At 41.8% G+C, this 13,951-nt stretch overlaps 2 protein-coding genes and 1 long non-coding RNA gene across 6 annotated transcripts in view; 1 reads left to right on the top strand and 2 right to left on the bottom strand.

Annotated features, from left to right (window-relative positions):
• Window positions 1-3,484, bottom strand: part of LOC311024063 (uncharacterized protein) — an 11,275-nt gene extending 7,791 nt beyond the window's left edge. The window contains exons 1-5 of one of the 2 annotated variants that reach the window (XM_084026256.1): window positions 2,862-3,484; window positions 2,098-2,237; window positions 1,271-1,446; window positions 309-469; window positions 1-7 (exon numbers count right to left, since the gene is read on the bottom strand). The exon at window positions 1-7 is cut by the window's left edge and continues 134 nt beyond it. In XM_084026256.1, the coding sequence (XP_083882382.1) occupies window positions 1-7; window positions 309-469; window positions 1,271-1,446; window positions 2,098-2,237; window positions 2,862-3,313 (936 nt within the window). In that variant the 5' untranslated portion in view covers window positions 3,314-3,484. The remainder of the gene's footprint in view (window positions 8-308; window positions 470-1,270; window positions 1,447-2,097; window positions 2,238-2,861) is intronic. The other variant, XM_084026255.1, reaches the window with a different exon arrangement.
• Window positions 3,485-6,454: 2,970 nt separating this feature from the next.
• Window positions 6,455-8,921, bottom strand: LOC311025213 (galactose-specific lectin nattectin-like). 3 transcript variants are annotated; one of them, XM_084028021.1, is made up of 6 exons: window positions 8,768-8,921; window positions 7,933-7,977; window positions 7,734-7,852; window positions 7,511-7,645; window positions 7,277-7,385; window positions 6,455-6,603 (listed from the first exon to the last, which is right to left on the bottom strand). In XM_084028021.1, the coding sequence occupies exons 1-6, from the start codon at window positions 8,832-8,834 to the stop codon at window positions 6,521-6,523; spliced, it is 558 nt and encodes a 185-aa protein (XP_083884147.1). In that variant the 5' UTR covers window positions 8,835-8,921; the 3' UTR covers window positions 6,455-6,520. The 3 variants fall into 3 exon arrangements, with proteins under 3 accessions (XP_083884147.1, XP_083884148.1, XP_083884149.1); XM_084028022.1 differs by having other exon boundaries at window positions 6,456-6,603; window positions 7,734-7,843; XM_084028023.1 differs by lacking the exon at window positions 6,455-6,603 and adding an exon at window positions 7,104-7,144.
• Window positions 8,922-12,783: 3,862 nt separating this feature from the next.
• Window positions 12,784-13,951, top strand: LOC311024382. Its single transcript, XR_014598302.1, has 4 exons — window positions 12,784-13,440; window positions 13,580-13,682; window positions 13,756-13,779; window positions 13,894-13,951. It is a non-coding gene; the product is annotated as an uncharacterized lncRNA (long non-coding RNA).

Raw genomic sequence — 13,951 nt, 5'->3', positions numbered from 1 at the left:
TCCAGACCTACGATGAGACGTGGAAAACCAAAATGTCACACAGGATGATTTTAATGAGCTTAAATGAAACAATCAATCTAAACTCTTAACTGTTCTTTAGAGACGTGGGAAGATGAATTTCAGGGGTTAACATTTTCCACCTGAAGCTTGTGTTTTATTTTGGAAACATTTATGTTGTGAGCAGCCTCAGCAGAGAGGAAGCCAACAGGCTTTACTTTAACCTCGACGGGGTTCAGTTAATCTGTTCACAAGGACGCTAGTCGTCAAAGCGAGGAGGTTTTTAATCCTCCGGGTCGGTCGGGTCTTACTGGAGAGCCTGAGCGACGGAAACCTCCCGATGCACCATGGCAGCCGGGACCTTCAGCGTCGTGTCGCAGTCGTCCCCGGCACAGTTCATGTCCTGGAGCGGCTCGCCGGGGAGAGCGTGGACGAGCACGCCGGAGGCGTTGGACTTGGCCATGTTCTGCACCTGCAGGGTCGAGAGGAAAGTCAAAACTTTAAAAGCAACGTTCGGAGGAAGAAAAAGCATCCACCGATTATTCTTCAGATTAAACTGATTCATAGTTCAATAAACAGCATGAAAAGCAGATCCTTATTGCTCCCTGTAAAAGGAGATTTCTTCTAATGGCTTGTTTTGTCCAAAAAAACCACCAGAAATAAACAAAAATAAGTTGAATGTCAGATTCCCTGACTTTCACTGATTACAAGCTGAATTTCCAGGACCTATAATGAAGATAAAAAACAGCTGCCTTTGTGTTTAGCAAGAAAAAAGAGCCAGTGTTTTAAATCTTTGTTTACTTTAAGTACAAAACGTTAAGTTTCCACTACTGAATGGTGCAATTTTTTATTATTGACGAGCGCTAACAAACCAAGTAACCATAACAACCACTCTACGAAATGGGAGGAAACTCGTGAAATAATAAGAAAAATACAGCATGGGGAAATAATTCACTTTGATAAATGGAAACTAATTTATAAACATGCTACAAACAAAATACCCTGATATTCCAGAAATTCCGTGTGAACCTTGTGAACAGTCACCATCCACTACATCCTGATTGAATGTGTCATATATTTAAAGTGTCGGTGTGTCATTTCTCATGAAAACAAACTGCTCCATAGTGCTACTAAGGTTTGAAACTTTAACGTCAAGCTTTAAGTGAATAAAAACAAGAGTAAATGAAGACGTGGCTGATTGTTTCTATAGGTTTCTGCAGGTTCCCGGATGTTACTTTGCCTTTTTAAGAAGCGGCCGACATCATGGACCGACCTTAGTGAAGTAGGAGCAGTTGCCGTCGGACACCCAGGCCACGGCGCCCGCCACCGAGGGCGAAGGTTCACACGCGTCAGCGGCATCCACCAGCTGAAACGACCTCTGATCCCCGCGCGTCATCAGCCAGTCGTACCTGGCGTCGAGTCTCTTGATGATGATCGGCATCTTCCACCCTGTCGGGACACAAACACAACGCATGCAATCATACGGGGAGACAGTTTATAGTGTGATAAATAAAATTTAAGAGAAGAGATGCTATAAAAATGCTGCTTATTCATTGAATGACATTGAGTGCATATTAGTTTTAGATGTAAACTGACACCCAGATTCTCAAATAAATAGGCCTCCAGGAATTATGAGAAAAACAATGTTGCTCATTTTAAAATTGTATCTATATTATTATTTTAATTTTGTAACTTAAGAAAATGTGTTCTTTTAGTGATGGATTAAAAGTTAGTTTTTTAATTTTTTTTTACTAAATGTCAGGATGTGATTCCAAAATGTTCTGCTGCCATTTTAAGAAATGTAGTCATATTTTGATGATTATCTGGATAATATTGTGAATTGCAATTCATTTGGTTGAGATCATTTCTAATGGTGACATCAGCAAAAAAAAAAAAAAACGTTTAAGTTTTGTCACTTAATGTGTGTGGAGAAAAGAAAATACATACAGCTGGAAAAAAGAGAGTTGTTTAAATATATGACAGACTACCATTAGACAGTACTTTATTTTGGTGAAAGTACCATTACTACCATCTAGTACTCAAAGATCCCAGTGATCCCATCAACCTAGAATCGGACCCACGACGAGACGCCGCTCTTACCCTCCGACTTGAACGCGACCTGGGAGAAGCTGCAGCTGCGTCCGGTGCAGCGCCAGTAGAAGAGCACGTTTGGTATCCAGTTCCCGAGAGCGAAGACCGGCACCGGGGAGAAGTAGAGCCGGGACAGAACCTCCTTGTTGCTAAGGAAACAGGCAGACGGTCACGTGTGGTTCATCAAAGTGATGACCAACGTTTTATGTGCATCAATGTATCATAATCCAGTAATATAACATCCCGAAATGGGCCGTTCTGCATATCAAGTATTTTTATTCATTTCTGTATATTAAGTATAATTTGCTGCTACTTTTACTGGAGTACAAGAATACTTCTACACTGTGGTATTACTACTTTTACTTGAGAAAGATCAATCAGTTACAGGGGATGTTTTTCTGCAGGATTAGTACTTTTACTTTTGATACTTCCAGGACATTTAGCTCATAACACCTCTGTACTTTGTTATATAACTGCTACTATTTCTGCTTTATTATTATTGTTATTAGTGTATACTATATATATATATATATATATATATATATATATATATATATATATATATATATATATACATTGCACTGCTAGATTATCATATTTGTGATTTGATTGTGTGTTTTGGGTGCAAAAAATAAAATATTTCACAGTAAAAGTATATAAAGTAGTAACTACTCCAGTAAAATACCTCATAATTGTGCAGAGGTTTAGTAAATGTACTTAGTTGTGTTCTACCACGTGTTGCTGGACATTGAACACCTTGACCTAGAGCTCACCTGTCCTCGGCGACCCGCTGCAGCTGCTCTCTCATCCACAGCGCGTCTGTGACCGCAGAGTCGTCCAGGGACAGGAAGAGGACCCGGGTCCGGTTGGGCAGCCCCTCCAGCAGGCTGCGCAGGGACGACTCCGAGCTCCACATGCACTCCAGGAAGCCCGACTTGTTGGAGAAGGCGTGTATGACGAGAGGCCCCTGCGGAGCATCAGGCCGGTAGGAGAACTCCCCGTCCAGGGTCGGGACCGTGAACGCCGCGGCGGGGTCACCCGGCTGCGGCCCGTCCACCGCCGCGGACGTTTTGCTGGACCTCAAGCTGACCGCGTTGTCTCGTAACTCGCAGGCCGCCCCGTCGCCGATCCGTTTCGGTTTCCCCGCAGCTTCCCTCACGTGAGCTGTCACAACAACAGCAGCGACGAGCCACAACATTGAGGACTTTGAACGCACCGGAGCCATGTTCCTGCGCACGGCGAGTGACCCTGAACTCACCACACACAGCCGAGCATCTCTCCTACAGAGTTTATCTGGATGTAAAAGGGGGTCGGACTGCTGCTAAACAACAAAATATCATCCGGTGGACTTCCTAAATTCAACTACTGGTTAGTAGGCGGGACGCGCCGCTGTCTACGGCGGCCGAGATGGGACAGTCATTTAAAAAGCGCAAACGAGCGGTTGACAGCTCGAAAAGGGGATTTCCATTGATCGCCAGAGAGAGAGGAGGCGATGACGTATTTTTGTAGGCAACTAGCAGGTGCCGTTGAAAGATAGAGTGATACTGACTAAACTAGCTATAATAATTATTTAAATGTATTTTTTGGCACAGTTCGTGATTACAAACAACCCCAAAATGATTAGGAAGATGCTAAACGGCCACACAGAGTTGCTAAATTAGACACAAGACGACCGGAAACGACTACAAACTACCCCAAAGTGACCAGAGACACAAAACAACCACAAAATGACCACAACGACTACAATTAGACATAAAATAACCACAATAGAGACACAAGACGACGGTAAACGATGCCGAAGATGATTCAGGCAAGAAAAGAGTGAAAGGGGCGATGCTAACTTCCGGTTTTGCTAACAAGAATAATGCTGCGCTTTAATTGCAGCCAAAAAAACCCGCAGTTAATCAGAAAAACGTCCTGTGATTAATGTTGACACGTTAACTCATAGTAAAAAGAATTTCTTTCCACCTTAAACCTACGAATACGCCTGTCGGGGCGCCGAAAATGCGTTTCCAGCGCGGGGGATGCACCTCTGACCATCATGCATTGCTCTGAGGGAAAGGTGACGGTCGGTAAGAGAGCGGCGTGATGGAGACGAATCTGTGAAGATGAAACATTTAATGTGAGCAGAGCAACACAGACACACATTTATCAATTTGGGGAAATACTCTTATCACCTCCACGTTGGCTTCTATCCCTTCACAATAAAAGCTCTAAACATGTAGCATCACTGCTGACCTGGGGAAACTTAAATTCACTCACAGTGTTTGTTATTATGGACGGTCCAACAGCAGCTTCAAACAGTTTGAAAGACGAACAAAACAAAACTACAAATCTTACGTTATACGTTATACCTGCCGAAAGATAAAGGAGGGATGTCACTCCCATGTTTGGAGGACTATTACAAAGCAGCACGACTGCAGTATGTAGTTTACTGGTGTAAGGAGGATTACGATGCAAGATGGAAGGAACTAGAGCTGAACCAACTTGATATCCCTCTTGAACCTTTGCTGAGTGGGTGATAAAAACCCTCAAGACCATATACTCAAGTAAACTAAGTGACCTTACAAAAATTCCCCTTAATATCTGGTTCAAAGAGGTTTCTAATTCACACTTGGAGAGGAAAGCACGGTTATTAAGGTAGGTTGAACATGATAGGGATTTCAGACCAGCACAGCTTGATATGGGATTTAAGGAACTGACTCGAAAAGGCCTTACTTCGTATTGTGTAATTTCATCTGATACTGGCCTGGACAGTTTCCAACAATTTAGGGAAAACCATGATTTAGACAAAAAAGATTTCTACAGATATTTGCAGCTTAGGCATCATTTCGATAGTAATATTAAAATCCAGAAAGAAGGTGACTTGGATCTCATTGACATTCTCATCGATGCATATAAAGGTAAAATCCATAAGAAAGTGGTCTCTAGATTATACTTATGCCTGCAACGTCACAAAAAAAATCTACATCATATATCAAATGTAACTGGGAGAGGGAAGCAAATATAATTTTGACAGAGGATGATTGGCTAAACATATGTGAAATAAACTCCTCCGCCACCAGTTCAGGGCACTGGAGGGAATTCGCATGGAAGAATATTATCAGGTTTTTTATCACCCCAAGAAAAATTTTCTACAGAGTGGCAGTGCAGAATCTGGGCATTGCTGGAGATAGTGTAATAATGTGATGGCTGACCAGTAATTCAGCCGTACTGGTTAGCTGTAGTTAAAGAAATATATTAAATTCTTGGTTTTGACATTGAGTATAATTATCAGACTGTATATTTGTGTAATCTACCAGTTGATCTCAATTCCCAGGATAAGTATCTTCTTAAGATATTTCTGACAGCCAGCAGGAAATCGATAATAAGGAAATGGCTTAACAGGGAGCCGCCGACGGTGGGAGAGTGGTCAGCCACTGTAAAGGAAATATATGAAATGGAGATGTTGACCTTTTCTCTAAGACTGAACCGTAATAAAGCCCAGAAGTATTTGTTGAAATGGCTCTTGTATGTAAATGAGAAAACCAAATAGAGCAACTCTTTTCTTTTCCATTTTGTTGATCCTCGCCGCTGTGACTGATGTTTTGATGGACTTACCCTGGAGAGTCTTCCTTCCCTGGCCGGATGGCTTTTGCTTGCTTTCCTGTAATCCCCCCTCCCTCCTTCATCTCTCACCTATGGATATTTGTAACCCTATATTATACGGAGCAATACTATTGTATGTTTCTTTTCTTTCTGGAACAAAATATTTTTATTTTCCCCACTGACCTACAGTATATGTTCAGGATTGTTTGTTTGATTTATATGTTTTGTTTGTCTTTGTAAAACTTTAAAACTTGCATTTAAAAATAAAGTTTAAAAAAAAAAGAATACATTACAATTATCAAGATTATTACTAATACATTAAATAATGAATATTTCTACTAATACATTATCAGTTTTATAATACACTATTCTAAACAAACGATTAATAATCTTATTGATACACTAAAAGTAAAAATATGCTATGTCAAAATTATTACAGTTATAACTAATACATTTAAATTATTTAAAGGAAAGGAGTTCAAATTCAAATTAACCAAATTATTAATAAAAATGTGTTTTCCTTTCAGGTAAAGTCTGATCAAACCGCCGACACGTCATACGCAGAGCGACGGGACGTAGCGTATTGAGTGTTATTGAAAGTTACGTACTGAAAATAATACAATAATGTAGAAATAATACTCGGGTAATAACGTGCTCGTCTCACGGTTGTTATCAACGCAATGTGTGAATTTATCGGCAATGAAAGATTCCTCAGACTTTGTTTTTCATGCTTAAACCTTTAATTATGTGTAAGACGAGATAAACTCTGAAGGAAGAAAAGAAGAAAGAATTATGGATCAATAAGACACAACGATCAGATGATCAGCTGCTGCACGGTTCAGCTTCATCCAGTCAGATCACAGGGATTGATGGCGCAGATGGACGGTCTTTTTTCTTTGCAGGGCCGGTCATTAAACTGCCTCTGACCTGTGAAACACAGAGGGAGATGTTTAGGGGTAGAGCAGCACCCTTACTGGATCTGGATTCTGGTGTGAAGCTGCTAACAAAGTTAGCTTCTATAATTCAAGGTTCAACTTTACAGCTAAGTGTTAAAGTCTTCTTAGTAGCTAACTAGCATTGGTAGCATGGTAGCGACCTGTCAATCAGCAGGTAAGCCCCGCCCCCTAAAGCATCCCCTGCTTCCTGGTCTGGTGGACTCTAAATGGACCATAATGTACTAAATGAACATCATGCTGGATTGAAGAAGACTTGAAACTAGAGATTGAGACCATAAACTCATGTTTACAATGTTTACTGAGATAATACATCAAGAGAGAAGTAGGACCATTTTCTCATAGACTTCTATACAACCAGAGAGGAGTCGCCCCCTGGTGGCCAGCAGAGAGAAGTAGGACCATTTTCTCATAGACTTCTATACAACCAGAGAGGCGTCGCCCCCTGGTGGCCAGCAGAGAGAAGTAGGACCATTTTCTCATAGACTTCTATACAACCAGAGAGGAGTCGCCCCCTGGTGGCCAGCAGAGAGAATTTGTTTGTACATCAGGACAAAACTGTAGTTTCGTTGTTCAGGAGGCGACATCCGAAACTAGATAAATAAATAACAATATATGTATATATATATACATATATATATATTTACCTCCATAGTTCATCTCCAGACAGTCTTCATTGTTATAATTATCAGGCTGTCCTTGACTCCAGTAGTTGAAGTTAAAACATGAACCGTCATTCCAGAACCAGGACCCCTCCTAGAAGATTAGAATACAACATTAATCCATAGACTGTAGGGGGGGGGGGGGGGGGGGTGTTCTCTAGCTGGCTCTGATTGGATGCCGTTTTCAGTGAGGTTACTTATCCGTTCTGTGCGACGCACCTGTTGTCCATCAGAGCCTCCGAGCCACGTAATCGGGTATGAACGGCTAATCTTCTTGATCAGATTCTGGATCAGCTCGTACTCGTGGAGGCTGTGCACCGATGCCAGGTTTCCACCGCGGAACTGACAGTTTCCCTGTGGGGGGGGGATGGAGAGAGACGTCACATATCTAGCACAGGCAGCCAATCAGAAGACCAACAACACTGCAAACCGTCCCGATCACCTCGGCGTCGCCCCAGCTCAGCAGCGTGGGAACGTAGAGGAAGCAGCGGCCGTTGGCACTCGCCCAACCCACTTTACATACCACCGACCTCTTTACGATGGCGTGCTCCACTGGAAACACTTTTAGAGAAAACGTTTATAAGAGTTCAACGTTTCAGCTGCAACAAAAGACATTCTGTAAAAATCTGAAGAGAACTCACCATTTGGAGGGAGCGGCTCCGTTGTGTCCTCCGGCTCCGGAAGACCTGGAGGTTTGGAAAGGCACTCGGTAACTCAGTAACTCGGTAACTCAGTAACTCACTAACTCAGTAACTCGCCAACTGAGTCCCACGAACGGGTCGATGCCAACGCAAAAAGCCATCTTTTGGTTTTTCTAAAACTAACACCTTTTGTTGCCTAAAACCGACGTTCAGTTTGAACCTAAAGTCTGAAAGTCGTGCTGAAGGACAAGAAAAAAATAAAAGGAAAATTCATGTCCATGTACGCAAATCTTTCATCTGCTTTTGTACGTCGGTGTATCAGGGCCACTCTAGAAAGAAAAGTTGCAAATTTGCCAGTTCATAAACTCCCAAATTTATGATGCTTGGAACCAGCATTTATGCTAGCTAACGTACAGAGGTGAGGGAGGGGGTACATTTTCTGAGAAATAAATTTGCCACTTTTTTCCTTGGAATATTGCCCCCTCTCTCCCTTCCGTGTTTTTTCCCCTACAGTGGCCGTGATACGCTGTCGAACTTTTGTCACTGTAACAATCACACAAAAAAAAAATGTCACAGTAATTCCATCCATCCATCCATTGTCTACCGCTTATCATGTATTCAGGGTCGCGGGGGGGGGCTGGAGCCGATCCCAGCTTTCATTGGGCGAAGGCAGGGTACACCCTGGACAGGACGCCAGTCTATCACAGGGCCTGTCACAGTAATTACAGCTGTCAAATATATGTATACCTCTAAAATACTCAAGCACAAATTCGGTGTACTTGAACGTGTACTTTCCCCTCTTTGCGTTCCCATGATGCCCTGCGTTAACACTCACCGGTGGAGGCGGCGCCGGCGGTGGTGGTCAGAGCCGCAGCAAAGACGAGCAGAGACGCGGTCAGCATCGTGGTTCGGACGAAGATCTTCAACAGGAAACGAAAATGCGAACAAAGCAGAACTGTAGCAGGTTGGTCTTCTTTCAGGGTCGACTGGTGGCTTCAGCCTCCCTGCTGCTCTTTTATTCAGGCAAGTCGTTGTTTGAGGACGGCGCCTGCCGGCCGGACTTGTTGACTTTAACAGCCAATGCAAGTCCAGCACAACAATTCTTGAGAGTTCCTCTACAACAGGATCTAAGATGGTAGTGGATTAGCAGCGAGGCGTCATCTGCAGAAATGGAGACGCTGAAAGAAGATATTAAACAATCACAGGTGACGTTGTGTGGGTTAATAAGGTGTCGTATCGCTACAGGTGTTAGGCGTCGTGGTCAGCGGCTGTCTGACAGGAAGGCTCTCCGATATAAGCCGTTTACTTTTAACTTTTCAATAGAAGCAGTTGATCGGTTTGGGTCATATCTTCAAACTCGAGAACAGTGTGTTAAAGTTAACGAAAAAAAGTCATCTATTTTAAACACAATGTGAATACCCCAAGGTTCAGTACTTGCTCCACCGTTTAGTCTTCTTATAAATGACTTGCCTTTAACTTTCCCCGATAGAAAGCCGTCCGTTGGCATCACTAACAAATACTAAAGATACGTAACTTTGAGAGCTTCACTCATCTTTGTTTTCTTAAATTAATGTTCAAATGTCTACATAGTTGAGCCCCCAGCCTCTTTCTAAGTCCATCCAGACACCTGCCATAACAGAGAGACATCTAGTGGCCGGATGTAATCAATGTTGTCAATAGTACCTTTAACTCTTCCTGATATTTAACTTGTAAGGTGTTATATTTAATAGTATACAGTACTGATTTTGTGGTGTGTATATTGGTGTACTGTGTAATGTAGTTGTCATATCTTATTGTGCTGATTTTCTATATTTATTTTATTACTGTGTAATGTAGTTTTTACATCTTTTTATGCTAATTATGTATATGTATTTTATTGCAGTGTAAAGGAGGTGTAACTGGTAAACTGTGAGAACTCCTGGTCTGGCAACGAGGCAACACATCCATCACTATGAAATTAAAGATGCATCACATGTCACCAGTAAAGTTATAGACACCCAAAGTTAAATATTAAGTCTGTCACGGTTGGTAAAACTACAGATTCACATGAAAGACTGAAAAACAAAAGCATTATAGACCATCATGCATTGCTCTGAGGGAAAGGTGACGGTCGGTAAGAGAGCGGCGTGATGGAGCTGAATCTGTGAAGATGAAACATTTCATGTGAGCAGAGCAACACAGACACACATTTATCAATTTGGGGAAATACTCTTATCACCTCCACGTTGACTTCTATCCCTTCACAATAAAAGCTCTAAACATGTAGCATCACTGCTGACCTGGGGAAACTTAAATTCACTCACAGTGTTTGTTATTATGGACGGTCCAACAGCAGCTTCAAACAGTTTGAAAGACGAACAAAACAAAACTACAAATCTACACAGTTCGGGTCACTCGGTTCAGTTTAGGATAAAAAAAAAAAAAAACATGAAATTCAAACACAAAAACGCAAACAAAAGTACACATTTTGGAACTTTTCTGTGGAAAGGTAAAAGAGGAAAACACCAACAACGCAAGGTAGCCCCGCCCCCTAAAGCATCCCCTGCTTTCTGGTCTGTTGGACTCTAAATGGACCTGTCAATCAGCAGGTAAGCCCCGCCCCCTAAAGCATCCCCTGCTTTCTGGTCTGGTGGACTCTAAATGGACCATAATGTACTAAATGAACATCATGCTGGATTGAAGAAGACTTGAAACTAGAGATTGAGACCATAAACTCATGTTTACAATTCTTGAGAAGTTCCTCTACAACAGGATCTTTCATGGTAGTGGATTAGCAGCGAGGCGTCATCTGCAGAAATGGAGACGCTGAAAGAAGATATTAAAGAATAACAGGTGATGTTGTGTGGGTTAATAAGGCGTCGTATCGCTACAGGTGTTAGGCGTCGTGGTCAGCGGCTGTCTGACAGGAAGGATCACCGATCTAAGCGGTTTACTTTTAACTTTTCAAAAGAAGCAGTTGATTGGTTTGGGTCCAATTCAAGACAATGGCACTAGCCTTCAAGGCCATCAATGGAACGGCACCCATCTACCTTCAAACACTGGTCAAACCTCACGCCTCGAAGCAAGCACTTCGCTCCTCTACTTCAGCTGGCCGGCTGGTACCACCATCGCTGAAATCAAACAAATGTCACTTAGCAACGTCCAGACTCTTCTCTGTTCTGGTCCTCAGTGGTGGAACGAACTCTCGACTAATGTCAGGACAGCAGAGTCATTTGCCATCTTCCGAAAAAGGCTCAAGACTCACCTGTTCAGACTTCACCTCGACTCTACATAGCATGACCCACTAACAACCCCCCCCCCCCCCCCCCCAAAAAAAAAAATAGCACTTCCATGTTCTTACCTATAGCACTGTTGAACCCCTCGGAAGGATTTTTATCGATGGTCAGCAGTGGTCAAGAAAGCCTCGTTTTGTGAGTACAGACCCTATGTGTACTACTGCAGAAGTTTGGTAACATTCCATGCATTATTTGTGGGGTAATTCACCAGATATACCCCCTGTACCATAGTGCTACTAAGCCATTTGGCTGATAGCGGCTATCTTGACCAATGCTGACCATCGCTAAAAATGCTTCCGAGGGGGTGTTTGGCTGGATGTCATGGTGGAAATTACCTAGGGTGCATTTCACTCCGAACCATCGCTTTAAGGTACGTTTGCTGAACAGCTACTACATTACTCACTCAGACGAGGATCCAACAGTTGTTCTATTTTTTAGCTCTTACTTTATCGGCAATGATATGTTGTGGTTTCTTTCTTTTGACAAATGTTCTAAGTCGCTTTGGACAAAAGCGTCTGCTAAATGCCTTAAATGTAAATGTCGAATCTTCAAACTCGAGAACAGTGTGTTGAAGTTAACGAAGAAAAGTCATCTATTTTAAACACAATGTGAATACCCCAAGGTTCAGTACTTGCTCCACCATTTAGTCTTCTTATAAATGACTTGCCTTTAACTTTCCCCGATAGAAAGCCGTCCGTTGGCATCACTAACAAATACTAAAGATACGTAACTTTGAGATCTTCACTCATCTTTGTTTTCTTAAATTAATGTTCAAATGTCTACATAGTTGAGCCCCCAGCCTCTTTCCAAGTCCATCCAGACACCTGCCATAACAGAGCGACATCTAGTGACCGGATGTAATCAATGTTGTTAATAGTACCTTTAACTCTTCCTGATATTTAACTTGTAAGGTGTTATATTTAATAGTATACAGTACTGATTTTGTGGTGTGTATATTGGTGTACTGTGTAATGTAGTTTTTATATATTATTAAGCTGATTATGTATATGTATTTTATTACAGTTTAAAGGAGGTGTAACTGGTAAACTGTGAGAATGAACCGATGTGAAACGATGCGTGAACCAGACTCCTGGTCTGGCAACGAGGCAACACATCCATCACTATGAAATTAAAGATGCATCACATGTCACCTGTAAAGTTATAGACACCCAAAGTTAAATATTAAGTCTGTCACGGTTGTTAAAACTACCGATTCACATGAAAGACAACAACAGCATTGCACTTTCCAACAAGATTCAATTCAATTCAATTTTATTTATAGTGTCAAATCACAACAGAAGTCATCTCAGGACACTTAACACATTGAGCAGGACTAGAATACGCTCAAAATTTCAAGAGTCAACACAATTTCAAATTCCCAACATCACCCAGGGGCAAGCGTTACAGCGACAGTGGCGAGAAAAAACTGCCTTAATAGGCTTTTAGGCAGAAATCTCGTGCAGCCCAGGCCCTTGGGTTCCAACTGCATTTGGTGTTGGTAGTATGGTAGTAGTAGCATTAACAGTAGCGGTGGTATTAACAGTAGCAATAGTATCAACAGTAGTAGTCCATGGCGTCGCTGCTCCCAAAAGTAAATTGTATGTAAAAAAAAAAGTATATTTAAATGTATTTACATAAAAATAGTTAGATTGCATTACATTATTATTCTGTAATAAAAATAATAATTTAGCAGCTCAAATTAATGAAAGAATTCAATCTTTGTTCTAACCTGAATTCACTTCCTCCAATTTTACTTATTCTTTTGGAAAACTACTTACTTGCATGTACTTATGCATTATCCATCAAATATTCAGAAACTCTATCATCTGATACTACCATACTAATTATATGTCAAAATGAAGTGACTTAAAACTGCCCTAGACGAGCATCGACCCACATCACCCTCTCCAGATGTGCGTAAAAGACATTGTGCGCAACAAAGGGCGCGTTAATGGACACCTGTGGCGCAATGCCGCATCATCAGGGGAGACGCGCCGCTGTTCTCTCCATCAGCAGCGGAGACCAAACCACCTGCACACTGAAAACACGTCTTCACTGTTAGCAGGCGAAAAGCAGTCCGCTTCCACACTTTGACGCAGACGCATTTTGGGGACTTTACGCACCGTTGGAGACGATGGAGCCGCTGAAACTGGTCCTGGTAGCTTTGCTGCTCGTGACAAATGTTTTCTGTCAAGAACCGGACGATGACAACTGGAGAGAAGACATCGAAGAGGTAAGACTTCTGAAGTCTTAAATAACTTATCATAATTCTCTTTTCTGGTTAGAAGGTTTATTTGAACAATTTATTTTTATACAGATGATCTCATCTAATATTTCACTTATTTCTTTGCATCTATTTCTTCTCGTATAAGTATAAATGGCCAAACTCTGAAGTAATTGGAGATATATTAATGAGAATGACCAGAAAACCAGCACCACGTCACTACCTCGGATTCCTGGGGAGGAAAGACTCCGGTAGGGAAGATTCCGGTATTTATTTATTTAAAGTGCTGCATTCAGGTCTGATTTAATTTCTTTCCTCCAAAAGCAAAAACGCAGACAGCACGTAAACGTAAGTTTTTTGTTGTTGTTGTTTTGCTTGGTTACATCAAATCAATCAATTCCTACATAGATTTAAAAATATGATGTGGCAATATAGCATTTTAACTTGTGTTTTAATTCCCAGGGCATCCATTTAAAACCTTTGTGGGTCTGATGGGCAAAAGGAGCTTAGAGGATATAGG

The sequence above is a fragment of the Eutrigla gurnardus genome, assembly GCF_963514095.1.
Source record: "Eutrigla gurnardus genome assembly, chromosome: 14".
NCBI classification, from domain to species: domain Eukaryota; kingdom Metazoa; phylum Chordata; class Actinopteri; order Perciformes; family Triglidae; genus Eutrigla; species Eutrigla gurnardus.
The sequence above is the reverse complement of the archived record's forward strand: the minus strand, read 5'-3'. Positions and strand labels throughout refer to the sequence as shown.